Raw genomic sequence first — 21,828 nt, 5'->3', positions numbered from 1 at the left:
GGCACCAACAACCATGCCATGCTCAAAGTTGCTTAGATCACCTTTCTTTCCCATTCTGACATTCATTTTGGAGTTCAAGAGATTGTCTAGACCTGGACAACACCCCTAAATCCATTGAAGCTGCTGCCATGTTATTGGTTGATTAGATAATTGCATTAATGAGAAATCTTACAGTTGTTCCTAATAATCCTTTAGGTAAGTGTATATATATATATATATATATATATAGTATACTTCAGAACAATGTAATAATATATAGACCATGACCATATTTTTCGATTAACTTATTTCTTTCGTCTGTGACATGTCCAAAATTGTGAAAAATGTCTATTACAATTTTCCAGAGCGATAGGTGATTTCTTCAGCGGTCCTTTTTTTAACCGAGCAACTGTCCAAAACGACCAAAAAAATATTTTACTGTCACATACAGTACAGGCCAAAAGTTTGGACACACCTTCTCATTCAATGCGTTTTCTTTATTTTAATGACTATTTACATTGTAGATTCTCACTGAAGGCATTAAAACTATGAATGAACATATATGGAATTATATACTTAACAAAAAAGTGTGAAATAACTGAAAACATGTCTTATATTTTAGATTCCTCAAAGTAGCCACCCTTTGCTTTTTTGATAGCGCTGCAAACCCTTGGTGTTCTCTCAATGAGCTTCATGAGGTAGTCACCTGAAATGGTTTTCACTTCACAGGTGTGCCTTGTCAGGGTTAATTAGTGGAATTGTTTCCCTTATTAATGGGGTTGGGACCATCAGTTGTGTTGTGCAGAAGTCAGGTTGATACACAGCCGACAGCCCTATTGGACAACTGTTAGAATTCATATTATGGCAAGAACCAATCAGCTAAATAAAGAGAGACGAGTGACCATCATTACTTTAAAGGGGTGATAGAATGATTATATAGGGTATTTTACACTGTTCCTTAAGGTCTCCTAATAGGGTATGTAACATTGGTTGGGCTGAAAATTGACCGAATGCTATTTTATTAGGCCCTTAACTACCCTGTGAATATGGCTCTATTTGGAACAAGAGCTTTTCTACCAAATATGGTATGCTCATTAATATTCCGAATGAGCTACATGCTGATTGGTTTGAGCAAACTACATAGAAACACATGGGAGACTCTCATATTTCTAATGGAATAGCAGAGATCTGCGTGACCTAGCTAGATTCAGAAGACTACCTGATCTCAGGTCAGTTGTGTAGCCTATGTAAATGTTGGGGCGTGACCGTTCTCTTAATACACCCATGGGCTGACAAAGGCTCCGGTTTTTGGGAGGTTGACGTCAACTTCCAGCTTTTTTCAGCGGCAGTTTCAAAATATGAGATTTTCATAGTAAAGGGGTGTTAATGGGATTTTGAGCTTCTATGTAGGTCCTATTTACCCACCGAACTGTCGTTATTCAACTATGACAGGGTAAAATCGGTTTTGCATTCTATCACCCCTTTAACAAATGAAGGTCAGTCAGTCCGGAAAATTGCGAAAACTTTGAATGTGTCCCCAAGTGCAGTTGCAAAAACCATCAAGCGCTACAAGGAAACTGGCTCACATGAGGGCCGCCCCAGGAAAGGAAGACCAAGAGTCACCTCTGCTGCTGAGGATAAGTTCATCCGAGTCACCAGCCTCAGAAATCGCAAGTTAACAGCAGCTCAGATTAGAGACCAGATGAATGCCACACAGAGTTCTAGCAGCAGACACATCTCTAGAACAACTGTTAAGAGGAGACTGCATGAATCAGGCCTTCATGGTCAAGTAGCTGCTAGGAAACCACTGCTAAGGAGAGGCAACAAGCAGAAGAGATTTGTTTGGGCCAAGAAACACAAGGAATGGACATTAGACCAGTGGAAATCTGTGCTTTGGTCTGATGAGTCCAAATTTGAGATCTTTGGTTCCAACCGCCGTGTCTTTGTGCGACGCAGAAAAGGTGAACGGATGGATTCTATATGCCTGATTCCCACCGTGAAGCATGGAGGAGGAGGTGTGATGGTGTGGGGGGGTTTGCTGGTGACACTGTTTGTGGATTTATTCAAAATCGAAGGCATACTGAACCAGCATGGCTACCACAGCATCCTGCAGCGACATGCCATCCCATCCGGTTTACGTTTAGTTGGACCATCATTTATTTTTCAACAGGACAATGACCCCAAACACACCTCCAGGCTGTGTAAGGGCTATTTGACCAAGAAGGAGAGTGATGGAGTGCTGCACCAGATGACCTGGCCTCCACAATCACCGGACCTGAACCCAATCAAGATGGTTTGGGGTGAGCTGGACCGCAGAGTGAAGGCAAAAGGGCCAACAAGTGCTAAGCATCTCTGGGAACTCCTTCAAGACTGTTGGAAAACCATTTCAGGTGACTACCTCTTGAAGCTCATCAAGAGAATGCCAAGAGTGTGCAAAGCAGTAATCAGAGCAAAGGGTGGCTACTTTGAAGAAACTAGAATATAAGACATGTTTTCAGTTATTTCACACTTTTTTGTTAAGTACATAATTCCACATGTGTTCATTCATAGTTTTGATGCCTTCAGTGAGAATCTACAATGTAAAGGAAACGCATTGAATGAGAAGGTGTGTCCAAACTTTTGGTCTGTACTGTATATGACATGTGAAATGACATATATTTTTGCAATTTTACTGGAAAAAGGAAAATATAAGTAGTTTTAATTGACTAATTGTTTCACCTCTAAAGTATAAGTTTATTTATCTTCAGATCTCGGACGATAAGATTTTGTTCACTAAGGACTTAAAGTGGAGCTTTTTTCTAAACAAACAATCAGCATTGTTTACATCCATGTTTGCTAGCTTACGGTCTTTTTCTTGCATGCATTTTGCTTGTGCATTGCCACCTTATCTTGCATTACAGTCACCTGTCGATCATTGGAATAATGTGACACCATTGGCGGAATGTTTGCCAGCTTGCCTGTTACATTTCTATAAACCAAGTGTCACCCAATCATCAAAACATAGGTTAAAGTGCACTCGTGGTGAAAAAATATAGACTGGTACCTTTAAGTGGTACCATTCTCATTTAATGTTTTGTCAGAACTTGTTATTTTCAAATGTTAAGCATCTCATTTTGGACCTGAAATCATCTTCAATCAGTTGTCTTAATATAACTTCACTGGAAGGCAGGCTGCGCTGCTTCACTGTTCAACATACTCCACATCCAAGCCCCCGCATCAATCACCGCAGCAGGCAGGAGTGGGATGCACTGCCAGGGCTCGCACTCTCTCTCTCTTTCTCTCACTCACTCACTCACTCACTCACTCACTCACTCACTCACTCACTCACTCACTCACACACTCACACACACACACACACACACACACACACACACACACACACACACACACACACACACACACACCTACACACACCTGTCTGTGGCTGTTTCTTCTAGTGTCTCTGTGGGGTGGGCATATTAACAGTGGCAGGCAGTAGCTGCAGCACGCTCCACCTGTCCTGAGGAGACAACTGCTGGAGAATCACAGATGAAATCATGTTCATTTAAAGCTGCACCAGCACATATTTATAAAGGGATACACAACTCAGCAGCCTGAATCAAAACCAATTTGGTGGATCATCTATTATGCAGATTTTTCCAATTTTCCCAAATAAAATGTACACTTGTCGCCAACAGGATGTATTGAATCAAACTGTTGTCATCTGAACTGTTTCCTAAGCATTGAGTGAGCTTGTAATTCTCAGAGTCTGATTTACCAGCGTCAGATTTGCCTCTTTAAAATCTTTGACTGGCCAGGTGGTTTAATATCATTGTTCAGTGTGAAGTTACATATTTGTTGCAGGTTTAAAAACACAAACACACAATAAAACATACAAAGCATAAGCGTGGCTTGCTCACAACATCTCAACCATCTATTGCTTGCACTTGCTTGGCTACATGAGGCTTGCTAGCTTTCGGTAGATTCTATGTTGGCTCGCTTTTTCACATTTATTCGAAAGAAAAGTAGGATACAGTTAAACTGGAACAAACACAACATTTACATACAGTACAGTGTGATCTGCATACAAAGTTTATATGACAATGTGTTAGCAGACAAACAGTTGCCTAATCTCTTTAGCATTCTCTTTAGCTGCTAAATGCTCCACTATGTTCAACAGCTTTTCGTTAAAGGTCCCATCGCATGAAAATGCTTAACATTAATATGAGTTCCCCCAGCCTGCCTATGGTCCCCAAAAGTGGCTAGAAATGGTGATAGGTGTAAACCGAGCCCTGGGTATCCTGCTCTGCCTTTGAGAAAATGAAAGCTCAAATGGGCTGATCTGGAATCTTCTCCTTATGAGGTCATAAGGAGCAAGGTTACCTCCCCTTTCTCTGCTTTGCCCGCCCAGAGAATTTGGCATTTGAGAAAGAGAGAGACATCATGGATTGCAAACGAGCAAAGTGGCAGTTGGTCAAGGTCACACCCCCACTCTCCACCTTGCCCCCCCTCCCCCCCCCCTCCTCTTCAATAGCATTTAAAGCTACAGACACAGAAATGGCACATCTTAAGGAAAGCTCATTGTGGGACTGGCTCTAGTGGCTGTAATTCTGCACCAAGGCTGAATTTCGGGAAAGAGACTTAAGATACAGTATTAGGGGACCAAAAAGGCCTATATAAAAGCATCCAAAAAGCAGCATGTCATAGGGCCTTTAACTTTTCTTTCTGCCATTATAAAAAGCGAAATAAGCAAATATTTTAATAGACGTCTTGTGGGTGTAATATCTTGTGTGATATCTTGTTGAAGTCTAAATAAGTGTCAAAGTACTGTACACAGGTTTATGGTTTTAAGATCAAAAGGACCCTTTTCAAAACTGTCACCGCTGAAATGACGAGCCGTGTTCAACACCTTAGTGTAGTGCCACTTTAAATGCTCTGGTCTCTTCAGTGGAATTTGTTTGAGGAACTTGTTCCCTGAATTGTAACCTGGTAATTACCGTGTGCTTTTGAGCCCTGGCCTGCCTCTCCAAGGCTTTGACTGAGGGCTTACTTTCTCAGCATTCAGACCTTACCAAGGACCTTGAGAGACAGTCAGAAATAGCTGCCTCTTAAGACGTGCAGAGTCCAGTCCGCTGTGAAGAGCATTGCGATGACTGATGCTTCATTTAGACGCTGCCACTGGCCTTGCCTCTAGATATCACAGTCAGGTCACAAACACTTCATAGCGTGTCAAGTGTCAGCTGAAGTACCGTTGCTATTCTGGGCCCCTTGTCGTTTCTTGGGACTCATAAGTCATGATCATCTCTGCTTAGAAAAACAAACTGTTATGTAGTTTTAGGGAGAGAGCAAGAAGAAAAAAAAGCGATTTACGTCAATGACCCAAATGTGTTCATGCAGAAGAGAAGATCTCATTCCCACAAGAAATATAATTAATGGTTTTCATTTAATCAAGCAAATAAGTCGGTTCTTAATTTAGATATTAATTATATCTTGTAATTTGGCAAAGTCTGCCAAGGATGCCCCCTGACGCCCCTTGTCTTTTTCTCAGCAGCCCGCAGTCTGTTTCCTATCAGACTTTCAATCAAATAGAAGTGGCTTCACTAATTTAATATTGAGTGGCGAGCAGGCACAGTTAGGCAGAGAGAGAAATCTCACAACTTAAATAATTAGACCCTTGTCCCTCCCACAAGACATTTGATCCCAAGTTCTCTTCACTGATTTCGAGCTACAGGCTTTACTTTTGGTTTAGTATTGACATATTTTAATTGCTTTTATATTAGTGTCTTATCAGTGTGTATTACAAGATGATGTGTTTAAAATTCTTTTCACTAAAATGTCTAATTTATTATCATTGAAAGTCAAGTTCAAATTGCATCCACTGTCTTCTCTGTGTGGCTGATGTACATGTTTTTGTTTTTGCAGTGTTTGCCGATCCAGGGTTATGGATTTGTCTTGGACAAGTACACGTGCCACTGCAAGAAGGGTTTCTACCACCCCAACAGAGTGGCTGTCAACGGCTTTACAAGTAAGTCTGTGACAAACGGTCACCTATTCAGATATATACTTCATAAGAATGATTGGTCCCTGAAAGGTGACTTCAGTAGTCACTTTTTAAAGGTGCTGTAGGTAGGATTGTGGAGATCCCGGCTTTAGTCAAAGAATTTGAACATTGACAACTTCTCGGTCCCTCCCCCCCTTTCTGCTAAAGCCCAAACGGTCTCCTAAGCCCCTCCCCCTACAAGGGAGAATGAATGCGTGTGCATGATTGCAAATTGCACTACAGGCTGTAGGTGGTGCCAGAGGAGCTGGATTTTTTTCTTTTAATTACCTGCTTCATGTAGTTCTACTCGAACATAGGGTCCGTTTCAGCAAATATGACAGAAAGTTAGTTTTATAAGTCTTACCTACTGCACCTTTAAGGGCAACCCATCAGAAGAATTTGTTCTGTTTGGCAAATTACAACATTCTAACCTTGATCCTTTTTGGTGGAGGGATAGTTGGTACCTTATGTGTTGTAGGTACAGAATTAGATTATTTTTAAGTTTTGTGCATGAATGTTGTGGACCTTGAGTCAAGATTATTTTGTTAAACTGTTTTTGTTTTGTTTTTATTTTCCAAAACTCTAACCTTGAACAACCTGAACCCACTTGAGCATTTTAAAGTGTCTCAATTCTTTTTGTTGAAGCTACTTTGCTCTTCTGGGGTTGGGATCCCACATTGGGTCATTTAATATTTCTATAGAATAAAATTTGACCTCCCTGTATACATTTGAAAACATAATACGAAACAGTGTTATTTAAAATCACATAATGGCTTTATAATTTGAGGTCAGAGGAGCTTTGGACTGGAAAATGCAGAAGTCAGAAAAAAAGTGGAGAAATATTTTTTTAAGGATTTTTCACAGTTATGGTACAGTAAATGTAATTTATTGTGTAGATGTTTCCACTTACAACGTACCAAAGTGATTTTTAGGAGAGTAAGGTTAACAAAGTTATGGACTGGGCATTAACTCTTTGAACCTGATTGAGGCATTGTGCATCAAGAATCAAGTTGCCGTAAACATAGTGCTGATATCAGTGAAACTTACTGTTTGCAGTGATACCAGTTTTCAGTCTATCAAGGTTAAACAAATTGATTTATACACTTGGAAATCATGTAGCATCGGGTGCTCCTTAGTATATGGCATGGCAAGCTAAGACCTACAATCATAACTCTGGTTTCAGCCAATACAGGGAGTGAAAACTGGCAAAATAAAAAAATAAATAAAACAACCTAGGGTTCTAGGGGTTAATGTCACAAACTAAACTAAAAAGTAACTAAAAACTCTATGCTAATGTTACTAGGGTTGGGCATCGAGAACCGATTCCTACTTGGAATCGTTTCAAAAATTACGATTCCATCGGAATCGTTTCTTTATTGGAATCGTTTGGAGGATTTGGTTTCAAATCTGATCATGGGTTCCAAATTTAACATGCGCAAGTTTGGGTTTCCGTAGCAGCCAGGCGCTTGTTGGGTTGCAGCCTTGGAGCACAGTAAGCGGTGCTCTAGTGTAGCTTTATTTTACATTGAAAAAGCCCCTTCAAACTGCAGCCCACCTTTGAATCAAAATGAAACTTTCCTCTTATTTGTGAATTAAGCATTTGATCCGTTTCAACTCCACCCCTCAAAGAATCGGAATCGAGAATCGATGAGAACCGGAATCGAAAGGAAGAATCTGAATTGGAATCAGAATCGTTAAAATCCAAACGATGCCCAACCCTAAATGTTACCGCCTCTAATTATCAGCTGTTGAACAGGGTTGGACTCCCTGCTCTGTGTCCTTTGTCCAGCACAATCTTAAGATGAGCTCATCAAAGTAATTTGCCAGCAAAGGTTAAAAACGACAACAAAGCACCATGTTTGGAAGAGACAGATCTTTTCATTCTCATTTAGTACAAATATAGCAGATGAGCTAATTTTATTAGTTTGTTCTGAAGTGGCATATATATTGATTTATCATGACTAGCAGCTGTTTGCAAAAAAAACCATAAGTTCACCTTACGTTATGTAAAGGCTCTGACACACCAACCCCGATGGCCAAAAAGTGCCTCGGAACACACCGAAGCGACACCGACTTGAGCCTACATTCTGCGCGTGCGCGAGACATAATACGTCTCCATAACAGCAGGCGCCGCTGATCTGTATTGTCGCCCAAAAAATGAAAACCCGCAGCTGATTCGACGAACGCGTCACGTGGGTCTGGCTTCTCCGGCTAATCAGGTTCAAGATGGGAAATATCTTTTTAATGGTACTTACTTTATTCTGTCTGCTGTGAGTTAATTAAAAAAAGGCATTTGCAGACACAGAACCCCAGTGGTTTTCACCTGCCCTCCATCACTCTCATACTTTCATTTCGATCCACTTTCCCTCCTGTCTCATCCCACACAAACCTCGTACAGCATGTTCCTCTGTGTCTATCTCAATTGTACCCCTTTTCTCACCCATTTCCCTCCCTCCCTGCTTCGCCATCTTATTGCACCCATTTTTTTACCCTAAGATGTTTTCCCTTCATGCACCGAATAGCAAAAAATGCTGCACAATTTCTTTCTCAGAGAGCTGGATATCTATGTCTGCTTCTGCCTGTTTGTGTTGTTTGTTGCGCACATGAATTTGCGTGTTCATGCGTGCAGGTCTGCATGAAAGCTCTGTATGTGTGTGTGTGTGTGTGTGTGTGAGAGAGAGAACACAAACATAGAGAGGAGAGGCAAGCCTGTTAGCGAGGCGTACTGCTGCAGTTTGGCCCACCATGGGGCCAATAACAAGCCTGTTAATCCACAAGGGGACATCCTTGACACTCCTTTGCAGAGAAAGCCAGTGCAACTAACTTCCCTTTGTCTCCTAGTGATCTTCCTTTGTGTATCTTGCATGTAAATATATGGAAGAAGTTGCTGAAGTTTCCTCTGACTGTCTGTAAACTGTAGGAGCAACAAACCAACGAGAATGAGCTGAAGGATATGACTCATTGCTACGGAGATAAGTAGTCCTTTTGAAGGGATCAATGATGTGCAGAGTCATAGCTTTGAAAAATAGGCCAGTTTCTTTATAAAGGCAAAATCCCTTCAAATCTCTGAGACAATGGCTGTTTCCAATAAAGCCTCCATAAAAGCTCTGTATAAGTCCACTATTCGTTATCTATGCAGCCATATGGGCATCTCTCAGGGGGATTTCTATACAAACCAATAACAAGTGCACTAGCTTCTTGCTGTCCCTGTTTGGTTTTTACCTTAGTTTACCCTGTTTTTTTAGCATTCACTGCTGTCTTGTATAACCATGTTTGACAACAAAGCAGCTCTTTTTGAAGCAGTTAGTGGTTTAGGGCCTGGTTTATACCTCAACCTCAGTGGTAGTTATTGAATGCTTTTTTTCTCACCCAGATCTTGCATCAAAAATATAGATTTTTATAGTTTCAGCCAATCAGCTAGGTCATTAGACTCTCCGTCCATCGTCTTGCCCTTGTCGGGATTAAAATGTCTCAGTTCTGGCATGTCCCTGTGTGCTTTTTTCCGAGAAAGCCACAGTTATCAGCCTTGTATGATATGCCAGTGACTGAACAAGGTGCTGCAGTGTTGACTTTTCATGTTCACACATATAGATCCATCTTTCTTGTGTTGACACAAGTCGATGAATCTTTTGTAAGGTCAGAGAGGGATAGGCTTATATGTACTCAGGATGCTTCAGTCTGTCATAGAAGCACTTAATCTCCTTTATCTTTTAATACTGGTCTCATATCCAGAGGAAAATTCAATATCAAGGACACTTAAGAAAATTATAGTTTTTCCCGACACAACCTGCTTCTATTTTAAAAACGTATGGAAACATGAACACATTTGAAATGAACTTTGTGTAAAAATAACAACTGCGTGACAAACTGTGATACTTCGTCAATATACTTCAACGGGGATTCAGACACACTATTACTCTTGCATGCTAACATCATCAGTAACACTCACGATTCTGTCCTTCCTCACGCACAAATGTAATTCTGCTCTTACAAATCCATACCTGTGCGCTCTCAAAGATTGACTTACAATTTCAACCTTCAAACCATTACTTTTAGAAAACATTTCAACTGTTTATCCATTACCTTTAGCTTACGATTTGAACCTTTTGTCTATTACTTTAACTTGGACAGTTTTTGTCATCAGCTAAGAAGCCAGTGATGAGCCCAAAGATGAGTTCAGAGAGCTGGTTTAGGGACCAAACTGTGACAGGGTAATCTCCAGATCAGAATGCGGGGTATGGACAGAGCGGAGGTGAGCAGGCAGCAGAGCAAACACTAGTGGTGCAAGCCACGTGTCATGAGGTGGATAGTGCAGTAGGTCTGAGGCAGAGTGGAGCAGGGTCTGAGCAGACAAACAATTAACATTGAAACTAGGAGCAAACAGACCAGAGACTTAACTTAGACTGGAATCTATCTTCTGGCCAAGTTACCACACTGATAGATGGAATGATCTGGCGAAGATGGTGAGTTCAACCAGGACTTTTGTACAGGTGAGGTGAGTAGATGATTGACAGCAGCTGCGCTTGCTGAGTGGCAGAGCCACCTGTGATTGACTGACAAGCCCCTTGACCTACATGCACAGACAGGGCCACAAGGGAAAAGGAAAAACACACTCTAGGAACTGGGGAGGCTGCTGCCCCATAACACCCATGGTTAGGAATCACTGTCTTGGAGCACAAAAGTAATGATATCTGCAGAAGGTTGACAAGCTTTAGTGGGTCAATGGTTAACTCCTTTATTTCTCAATCTTTTTGACAGAGATGGGAAGAAAGGGAAAAGCTGCAGAGAGCGGTCCCAATGTGGACGAGGGGTCTTCCAGTGACTGCCTGCCATGCCAGCAGGGCTGTGCCTACTGCAAGGACGACACCCCCTGTGTGGCACGAGAGGACGGCCCCCTTCGCCTGGCCGTGCTCTCCTTCCAGTGCCTGTGCTTGCTGATTGTCTTCGTTAGCATGGTGCTCATCTACCACTTTCGCAGGAATAAGGTATGTATCATTAGACTGGGTAAACCGAGCCCGATCTGCCGGCGATTTGATTTCGCCATGCAGCTCAGGCTGGAAACCTGTACGTTTTATCTATCCTGCTTCCGTTACAATTTTGCGGGGACCAATCACAAACTGGCTTATAGACCTGGCGCACAATTGGCGAGTTTAACACGAGGTCGATAGAGAAGCAACCAAGCAGCTTCTTGTTTACATTCAACATAGCGGCCACCGAAGCGTTGCTGCTATCCAATTGCGTACAGAGTCAGGGCTCTCAAGTGTCACGCGTTGAGCGTGACAGTCACTCATTTCGGTCTTTTGTCACGCTTTCCCGCCACACATTGTATTTCTCAAGCAGAAAAACTATTTATAATAAATTGAATATGCCGCAGCGGCCAAAATGTCTCTGCCGGCGCCGCTCTCACTATGGAACCGGCAGGAATCAAGCGCGTCTCCCCTGGAGTTCTTAGTCGAGCCTGCCACTTATCAGCCAATCAAAAAAAAAGAAAGGGGCTACACAATAGCCAATCAGAAAATAGCATTATTGTATCTGGGTAAGATTTAACGCAACAACCAATGGAAAAAAAGCAAAGAGCAGCGTACAGCCACTTCCCTAAACGTTCGCTCATTCAGAGACCAGAGACCCAAACGGGGCTCTGTGTCTGTCAGATGGTCTGAGATCTACCGTCTCAGCAGAGCAATCACGTAATGCACAGCAGACTATGGTGCAGGTAGATTATTTTCTGAAATATATTGACTATTATAACTTTATTTTTCTCAAAATATCACTACTCATCCAAAACTCAGATAACACAGCTATATTTTGAATGTGCACAAAGTTTTGGACATGAGCAGAAATCTTGCTCAAACAAATCTGAAATATTATAGTCCAGGGGTTTATTAATTCATTAAAATGAATGAATTTATTATTGACGTGAATAATTGTCATATGCACATTTAAGGAGTTTAGGCTACTTCCTTAACAAAAGATGGAAAAGAAAAGGGAAGAGTAAATGATGCTAGGCTGTGCAGTGTGCTGACTCAGATATAATTAGAAAAGCTGATCTACAGAAGAATAAATAGATGAAAACAATACAGAATGCCTGAGAGCCTTACTGCAATATATTCCATTATGTTTTTATATTTGGATTATAATCTATGTGCACCTTTTACATAGATTTCCAGCATCAATTAATTCAGAAAAAGGTATAAATAGGTGCATACAAATTCACCAGAATGCAGGAAATGAAGAGTTTAATGCTCAAATTTTCTGGGGGAGGACCCCCCCAGACCCCTCCGCATAAGTCACCATGCGGAAATTGTATAATTGCTTTGTATTTGGTTGAATTGTCAGTGCCATGTGTCAAATCGTTTCTTATGTAAATCTGAGCAATTATTAATAATAACATAAAAAAATGTTATTAATGAAACACCCCTATTTTTTTTGGGGGGATGTCACTCTTGCCTGTCTTCAAAACTTGAGAGCCCTGGAGAGTCATTTGAACTATGCCCGTTGATCACGCCTCTTGTGCAGTAGAAAATACGGAGCAGACTCCCCAGACTAATGTTCAATCTTAAAAGATTGAGCTTGATCTGGTGATAGCCAGACTAATGCATCATTACATGCTCATAACAAACATTCCCTCACGGAGTTTGATCCATGTATTACAATTTAATGAGCTTGGCATTTTTACGGGGACTAAACTGAGATTGCTACAGAGATACTTAAGCTTTCTTTTTTTACTTTTCCATTATTACAATCTTTGAGATACCACACAGTAATATAATTCAGCTTTTAGGGAATTTGTTCTGTCAGCAGCACATAAGCCACAGATTCAATTCACAATTATAACATCACATCAGTTGCATGTTTGATGTTTTCTGGGTCTTATGGTCATCAAAGCCCTCTGGTTCAATACACCAGTATGTGGGTGGTCACAATAAAGCTTTGAAATAATTTCAAACAGCCCAGGCACCACAGATCAACTCAACATCAGCAACTTGGACAGCAACCAGTGTGTGCAAATGAGACCACTAAAGCGAATTTACTCTGATTTATACATTGGGCCACTGACAGCTTCATGTTTCACAGTCTGAGTGATAATATGTGGGCATATAAAGACTAAATCTGTCCCGGCTTTAATTCATATCATATATTTTCATCAAATCTCTATTGTGAAATGTGCCAGTGAGAAATAATTAATATGGTTCGTAGGTTCACACCTGGCTGACAATGTCAACGACACCCACTTATTTAATCACATTAGTTAATAATATATTCTCTACATCACCATGAAAGGGGATGACATTTTCATTTCATCATCAAAAGATGAAAACATTTCACAAACACCCAACTTTCTCTATGCAAAGCGGAGATTCCGATTTAGCGCATGCACTAGATATTCATAAAAGCTCTAGATTCAGTGGTGTGGCATGGTGCTAACATTGTAGATTTCTTTATCCAGATCACCAAAACTTGTCAGATTATTGGAATAATGTAAAGTGACAATTGATGAGATCCTTGCTTTTTCTGCTTGTTTCCGCGAATGCATTTCCCATAAATCAGTCAGAGAGTGGACAATGTGCAGTTAAATGTTCAGTGGATAAACTTTGAGAGTGTTCGCTCTTACTTTTTGTCTACTCAACCTCGGCATCTGTTTTTACTACCTATTTAGGTATTATTCCCAACAAATTGCTGCAGTTTTTACCAAAACATGCACGATTTTACCCTGCAATACAAAAAGTTTATTGAGTTGTAACATATAGCAGGATAACAGAATTTCTTCGGTATGTATGTGTACACTTACTACTGTGAAATGTGACTGTAAACACTGTATAAGCCTTGTGTTGTGTTATTTACGGAGTTCACTTTCTACCGAAGTAAACTTTTGATCGAACTTGAAATCCTCTGAGCCTCTAGTTGCTACTGTCAATTAATTGGCTTAATTAAAGGCTTTGTCTTGAGCATTAGACGTGCGAGGATTAGCCTGAAGATTCACCACATTACTGACGGGGGAACATCTAGCTGCTCTATCTCCCACATACCTGAAGACTCAGCCATTATATCAACCAGAGTTCTACAAAAGATCGCTCTCATTAATAAAGCAGATAAAAGTTTGAGATACTCCAGGGCTCTTTGTCAGCATTTAAATACCACTAATGCAATCCCGGTTAATCTTATCAAACTAAGTTTAAGAGCTTAGTTTCAGAGCTCCCCACAGACTGCGATAAATCAAAAACATGTAATTTTCATAAACAAATTAGTTAATTTGGGTTGCATATTTTAATATATCTTATAAGATAAACACTCATGTGGTCTACAAAGCTGTGGCTAGTGTTTTGTGTTGTCTTTTGTATGTATTCTTAAATAAGTGGCAACATTTTACTCTGCTCTTTGAAAGCTCCCTCAAGCATCTTGTCAGTTAGAGGACAATATTTTGTTAAATATCTTACACAAGCGGAGCACAGACAGTGCATGAAAAGGTAAACCCTTCTATAAAAAGTCCTTGAGGCGAGAGCTTTCACTGTTCTTTGTTCTCTTTTAGCCAACAAAGAAGATGGCTCCATTCCCCTTTTAAATCCTCCTGGAACATTATGAGAACCTGCTGTTTTAGACTTGATTCGACCTGCTACAATATTAGGGGCGTTTTAAGAGTGGGGGCAGGTCCAACATAGAGGAAACACTGAGCCCTGTATCCATTTTGTAAAAAAAAAGAAAAAAACAGTATTCTGGTACAATTTAGAGGTTTTGAACATACACTTGACTACAATTCCTTGAAATTAAAAATTTTAAGCTGCTGTAATCAATATTTTTATATCAGCAGTGTATCAAAGGACTACGTATGATGCAAAAAGAGTTGTTCGTAGAGAGGACAGAAGATTATTACCCATCTCAGCTTTATGCAGTGTTTTAGCATCTTTCAGCTTGTTGTTGTGGTTTGACTGTAGGGCATGCAACTTTAATGTTTTGATTTACTCTTAAAGGAACACGCCGACTTATTGGGAATTTAGCTTATTCACCGTAACCCCCAGAGTTAAACAAGTTGATACATACCTTTGTCATCTCAGTGCATGCTGTAAGGCTGTCTGACACCGGCGGCGGCATCAGGCCAGCACAGAACATGCAGGTGAATGGTTCCACTAATCCTACTGCTCCGAATTGTGACAAAAGTGACAAAATAACGCCAACATGTTCCTATTTACATGTTGTGATTTGTAGAGTCACAGCGTGTACAAAAAACAACGTAATGTGAGACACAGCCGTCTTATAACCGTAAACAAACCGGGAACTATATTCTCAGGCGGAAGAATATAGTACTTGGGCGGAATGATTTGCTTTGCAGTAACCTGTCAGAACCAGAATGTTAGCGGCGTCAGACAGCCTTACAGCACGCACTGAGATGAGAAGGGTATGTATGGACTTGTCTAACTCTGGGGGTTACGGTGAATAAGCTAAAGTCCCAATAAGTCGGCGTGTTCCTTTAAAGTTCTCCTTAGCATTGTTTCAAGCAGCCGTTTTCAGTAAAAAAAAAAAAAAAAAAAAGCTTTGATTTGATAAACATGCTGTGCATAACCTTTCCAGCATCAAACAGCAGACAGCAACGTTAGCAAATATAGTACTTTTAGAACGTAGCTGCTGAAGAACCAAATATTTCCCTCAGTAGTTGCTGGAGACCAAAACGATGAGTAATTTGCCAACTCCAAATGAATTCTAATGCTGCTCCATGTCTGCTGGATGTGTAAATAAGCAACTGTTTGCTAACACGTTAACTAGGGCTGCTCGATTATGGAAAAAATCATAATAACGATTATTTTGGTCAGTATTGAAATCATGATTATGTAACACGATTTTTTTCACATGACTTTGGGAACGTGTTAAGGCGCTGACACACCAAGCCGATAATCGGCCGTCGGACAGTCTGGCGAGGTCAGTGACTCAAGTCTGTTCCGTGTGTTCGGTGCCGTCGTCAGCCGGAGGAGCCGTTGGCCTTCATTTTGGCTGATTTGACATGTTGAATCGGCCAGTAGGCAGTCGGACTCAATGACCAATCTGATTGGTGGAGCGCTATTCTGGAAATGACGAGCGGGACAAACGCCTCTCAAAATCTGCCGAAAATCTTTTAAACTGACCTTTTATCGATCTGACATGAAGTCAGATTCAGCAACTGCATGGCCTATTTCTCGCTTAAAATGTTTTCAGAAACACGTTTCGGTCAACTATTTTAGCACAATATGAGATCGTATGTTTAAAAATTAAAGACACCTTTCAATTGTTGTACTTTTTGAACTATCAAAATAAATAATATAACAGATATTCAAATCAAAGTATAAAAGTATTCAAGTAAAAATTATAACCACAAATAAATAAGATCAACAATAAAGTGCACTTCCACAATCTTGAAAACAAGTAGGCAACATTTTGGCAAAATATATTCAACAAATTCCAGCTAGTAACTCAATCCAAGAATATTAAAGGCTGGCCCACCATCAGGCCCCAGCATTAACAGCAAATAAGTTAACTAAAATGTAAGACAAAATATAAAAATGATTCAAGTCAACATGCTGGTAGGGCTGCTAATATAATCTCTTAAAGGTTTTTAGCCAGAAACACCAGTCTGTTAACTATGTGGGCCCCACATAGTTAAATGTTAACGCACAATAGCGTAACGTTGAACTGTACTTCATTTAACTGGATAATATAATAATAATAATACACATTAATAACTGTTCTGTAATGTAACATTAACTTAGTTAAATAAGCTAATTTCCATCTGCCTAACAGCATGTCAAGGGAAAATGTGCCAGCAGTTAGCAAGACTATAACGTTAATATTTCTATGATAAAACATTATTGTTCTTATCGTCATTATGGTTACTAAAGTCTAACCTGCATTATACAGTTTCTAATAGTTAGATAACGTTAATTAACGGCAGTGGCAATCCTCGTTTTTCTGGCTAATGTTAGACAGTTTACAGGGTAATATCAGATGGTCAGATCGTGGTGTTCCCTTACGTTGCAGCCTAGTCTGGCTATCACCAGACCAAGCTCAATCTTTTAAGATTGAACAGGGCAAAATCAAATCGCCGGCAGATCGGGCTATGTTTACCCAGTCTAGTTGCAGCCACTACCATGTAGCCAGGGATGTAGTCGGATTCCTCCAAGCCAAACTGTTCCCAGACAACGGAGTTGGTTTTTCTTTCTTTGCTCACCAAACGCTGCTGTGGCTGCCCTCCTTCTGCCATCTTTACTCGCGCTGAGTTTTTAAATTCCAGCGGATGATATGCACACGACTTGCCTCCCTGACTGTATAGGCTGAGAGAGTTTATGGCTTTGGGAGGGGCGAATGTGCGCATGCGTGTGTCATTCAGAACACAAGACAAAATAAGAGTGTTCTTGCAAAACAGAACATGGCAAAAAAAATCGTTTTTTCTCGATTGTATTAATTTGGTGATCGTTGGGAGCCGAAATCAAATTCGAAATTCAATTAACTGCACAGCCCTAACGTTAACCGTAACAACTTCATAAGGAAATAGTATGACAGCGTTGTGTAGCTTGTTGCGCCAGCCCCAAGTCGCCAAAATGTCGCCAACAAGTTTAATTCGCCATCATGTCGTCAACAAGTTTTAATAAATGGTGTATCTTTCTTTTTTGGCAGAGTATCAGAGCATCAGGTCTAGTCCTACTGGAGGCCATCCTGTGTGGAGCTCTGCTTCTCTACTTTCCGGTAAGCCTGAGACACTCACTAGAGGTGTGTGTGTGTGTGTGTGTGTGTGTGTGTGTGCGTGTGCGTGTGCGTGTGCGTGTGCAGGCTCGTATCCTTTCATGTGCTCATTTCTTGGCGTTTTTGCTGATAATTCTCATGCCATGCTCCTTTGAGCTGAAAGCAAAAATCTTCTCCTTGACTGAAGGCCATTCAGTTTGACAGTCAGTTCAAACTGTTGCTCATTCATCTCAAACAGAACAAAGTTTCATATCTGCAGCAGCGGCACAGAGCGGGATTGTTTGCCTGGTCAGATAGTACAAACCTCAGTCCATAAATCATACCTGGTGTGTTTTTTTGACAGCCACATGGAGCTGTGATAAGCAGGGTTTTCCCAGCCAAGGTGTGCACGTGATAAAACGGGACTGGCAGAGACAAACTTCCCAGGGCTTGTTGGTGACCCCCCGCTAACTGTACACAGAGCTGGCCAATGAACCCAGCAGCCTGTCAACACTACCATCTGTTGACCAGCCACTCACGCTGCCTTATACAGACTGCGCTCATTCAGACCTTAACACACAGAATAAACTACATTACATTTTATTTGACCTTAATTCATATTTTGGCCATTTTTGTCACCATCACCATATAGCACATTTTCTGGTAATTCAATAAATAGTCTGTAATAACCAAATAAAGCCTATTTAATGAAATAAATATTTGAGAAATGAAAAGTACATTGTTTTTCTCATTTTATTAAGAACTTTATTGCAAAAAAAAAAACATGAAGTGCAACGATCATTTTATTGACGATATTGACGTAACGCAGTTTGGTCGCTGGTTTTTAGACATTGCAATAGAAAAATATATACAATAGACGTTTCATACCGTGTTGTAGTGCCCAGCCCTACTAACAATGAATTTGGGCATAAAGCTTTCAAGGATTTAATAAACTGTTTATATACTGTATATATTTATACCCTTAAAACCTTTCTTACTATCAGGCTTTAAAAGTTGTAGTTTGTGATAGTGTCTTGCAGGCAGAACAGTGTGTGGTAAAAGGTCAAAGTGTAAGCAAAGAAAGTTTTGAGTTTCAAGTATTTATTGGCCAAAGCTAGTGGATGTCCTATTAGAGAGCAAACAATCAATCAAAACAGCTTTCTTTCATTTTCACTTTTGGCATTGGTTTTTGATTGTTTCCTTTGGCCCCATATGACCTCTTGGTTTCGCTAGTAGGGGATAAAAAAGACCATCAACTGAAAATGGCTTTATGTAAGACTGAGACCCTTTCTTCCTTTGGTGAACCAAAGAATTGAAAGAATGTAGTGTTGTTGTTGTTGTTGTTGTTGTTGTTGTTTTCCAACTTCTGAAGCACCTTATTATTCCTGCAGATGACCAGACTCTATCCAACACCCATACCATTGATTTACATGTATCTATCTTCCTCTTGGGTGCTTGGAGTATTGGTTAATTGCAATTTAGTTGCAATCAAGTGGAGCTATATGCTTAGCGAAGCAGTGCCAACTGATTTAGAGCCGGCTAATCAATGCAATTTGCTGCGACAAGGTTCTAGAAAGTAATAATGTTTGAAATTTGCGGAGTGAAAGCAAGCTGTGAGTCAGGTTATTGGTTAGTGAATGGAAGAATAGTAGATAATAATCCTGTATCCAACTGGTGTAGTGATGGCACCGAATGATAAAAATAGATTGCTTGTAAAAACGTAGTACAAAGGGAACTTTGCTTCGTATCTTACTCTATAAATCCTACCTTATTTAGAGTTTAGATTATTCTATTAGATTATTCTATACTGTTATGCTAAAATGGTCACTGTGAACACGGCCAATGTTATTTTAATAAAATATCTTGGCCCGATCGTGTGTAAACAGCATCTTTCTGCTTGGCTTTGTGCAGCACGCTAGATTGATCTCCACCCTGATGCATTTCCATGTCTCCCCTGTGAAGCCCACAGAAGAGCTGTGAGGGTGAGACGCATCACTCCCAATCTAAATATAGATTCAGAAATATTCCGCCGCTGCTGCTTCTATTTAAAATAATTCCACTATTATAAAGCAGCAGGAGATACATCTTATCCTGCTCTCATGGCATTCAGCTTTGTGGAGTAATGAAATTCCCCTCCTTTTTCTCTTCCGAGTGTCACATGCAATAACTTCAGCCCCCCCTGCTTAGAAATGATAGGGGAGGAGGGAGGAACAGGGAGTGCAGAAGGAGAGAGGCAAAATTATGGCAGTGCCAAAGCCGGCTATTTCCGTCTGGCTGTGAAGATGAGGAGGAGAGCGGACACGCATTTGTGATTCACAATGTGATCCCTGGATTAGCTCACCAGCCCTGCGTTTGTCTCTTTGCAGCGTCTTATTGACGCTGCTGGGGAGGCTTAGAATGGAGTAAAGTAACAGAGTTTCGATTACCATTCCTACTTGTTTTTTTCAGAATGCCATCATCTCCTCCAGTCAAGCCAAGAATACAGACATGAGTAATGAATCCGAGGCGTTGTGGTGCCACCTGGCCTCAATTTGCCAAAAGACACTGATAGGTGCTTCACAGTAATGGGGAAAAAAATGCAAAAAACGTGTTAATTAAACATGATTTTACTTGTCATAACAATATTTGCAGCTCATGTGTCACAAAATAGCTTAAAGGAACAATGACATTTCCACATTCGCTTTGCCTTTCCTCTCCCCCTCCCCCGTTTCAACAAGGTTATTCTTGTTTAGGTTTCTTCACTGTTTTCATGGTGAGGTTTCTTATCTTCTCCCCACTTTTTCTCCTTTTTTGCTTTAATTTGAGCATGTATATAAAAAGTGGTTATTGGTAGAAAACAGAAGGAAATGCTGTAGTTGAACAACTTCCCCATGCATTACAACACAGCGTGTGTGACTTATTTTCCCTTTGTTACATCCTACCCATCTGTGTATGCACCAGTGCAGGCTGCCCCAAAGACCACACTAGCTGTCGTTCTCTCCCTGCATGTTCTCCCCTGTGAGACATGTCACGCCTTCTGCTCTGCTGCTTATGCATTCATAAATGTTAACTCATATGAAAAAGTGGTAATCTGCAAGTCTGTGTTTTTAATTATGACACCTCTTGTGTTGAGCATTTCTTGATGTGATGGTTTTGTAGTGCGCTTCCCAGTTATGACTTGTTCAGACCTTCCTTTAAATTCACCTTTGATAAAACGATCAGTTGATGAGTTTCTGTGGTTCTCTCTCAGCTGTATGTACTGATCATGTCAACTACCCAGATCTTCTTCTGCTTGATCCATACAAACTTTCTTGTTATTTAAATTTGTGTTTGTTTTAATAGTAATAATAGCAATTTGAGGAAAAAGCGTAGCAAATGTGCAACTGAAAATGCAGCCTGTCTAACAGCTGCATTGCATTGTGGTCTATTGAGGCTACTGTCACAAGAAACGTAGTTACACATCAAAATATGACATAATAGTTTACGTGGAATTTTTTTGTGTCACTAGTTTGAGACGATGATCCAATCTTGATTGTAACGACTTATCATAGTGTTTGCTCTCAAGCTTAAGGATGTTAAATAAAACAGAAGTAATTTAACCAGGGGATATTTGGCAAACAAGTCTTCATTTGTTCTAAACAACCAATATGTTTTCTGATCTGGTGCCCCTGTTGGCAAGATGACATAGTTTCTGCCTTTTAAAACCATTACAAATTACACAAAAAAATATTTAATATATAATATATTTATATGAATATTTTATATTTTTCTGAGCTGCTTTGGTTTAATGCCACAAGGTTAGAGGAAAATCATGGTTATTGTTTAAAGACACTAACCTCACCTGCCGGTTACGAAGGAGGTTGTAAACCGCAGTGTCAACGTATCAAAGTCAGTGGCTTTGCACAACCCAATCATCCACCCTGACCTCCACACGGAGAGGTTTTGCGGTTCTATACCTTTAACAGCATCAGCTACTTTTGTCTTACTTAGTCCACAGAAGTAGAGAACCTCGACACCTAGTTCATAGGCTGTTGTTTTTCTGATGAGGACCGTATCTATGTAATGATACTGACCTGACAAATTCAGACATGCCTAAAAGAATTAAAATACATTGAGAAGGATTACATCACTCTACTTCCCCCTGTTAACCCAACCTGATTGTTAGGGGC

At 40.4% G+C, this 21,828-nt stretch overlaps 1 protein-coding gene across 2 annotated transcripts in view; it reads left to right on the top strand.

Moving 5' to 3' along the window:
* The window catches only part of gpr158a (G protein-coupled receptor 158a), an 85,220-nt gene that overhangs the window by 31,968 nt on the left and 31,424 nt on the right, over positions 1–21,828 (top strand). For both annotated transcript variants that reach the window (XM_039790419.1, XM_039790418.1), the window contains exons 3-5: positions 5,881–5,983; positions 10,757–10,983; positions 17,636–17,704. In XM_039790419.1, coding sequence (XP_039646353.1) covers positions 5,881–5,983; positions 10,757–10,983; positions 17,636–17,704 — 399 coding nt within the window. The remainder of the gene's footprint in view (positions 1–5,880; positions 5,984–10,756; positions 10,984–17,635; positions 17,705–21,828) is intronic.

This window comes from Perca fluviatilis, chromosome 22 (genome assembly GCF_010015445.1).
Source record: "Perca fluviatilis chromosome 22, GENO_Pfluv_1.0, whole genome shotgun sequence".
Classification (NCBI taxonomy): Eukaryota; Metazoa; Chordata; class Actinopteri; order Perciformes; family Percidae; genus Perca; species Perca fluviatilis.
This window is presented reverse-complemented; position numbering and strand designations above follow the sequence as displayed.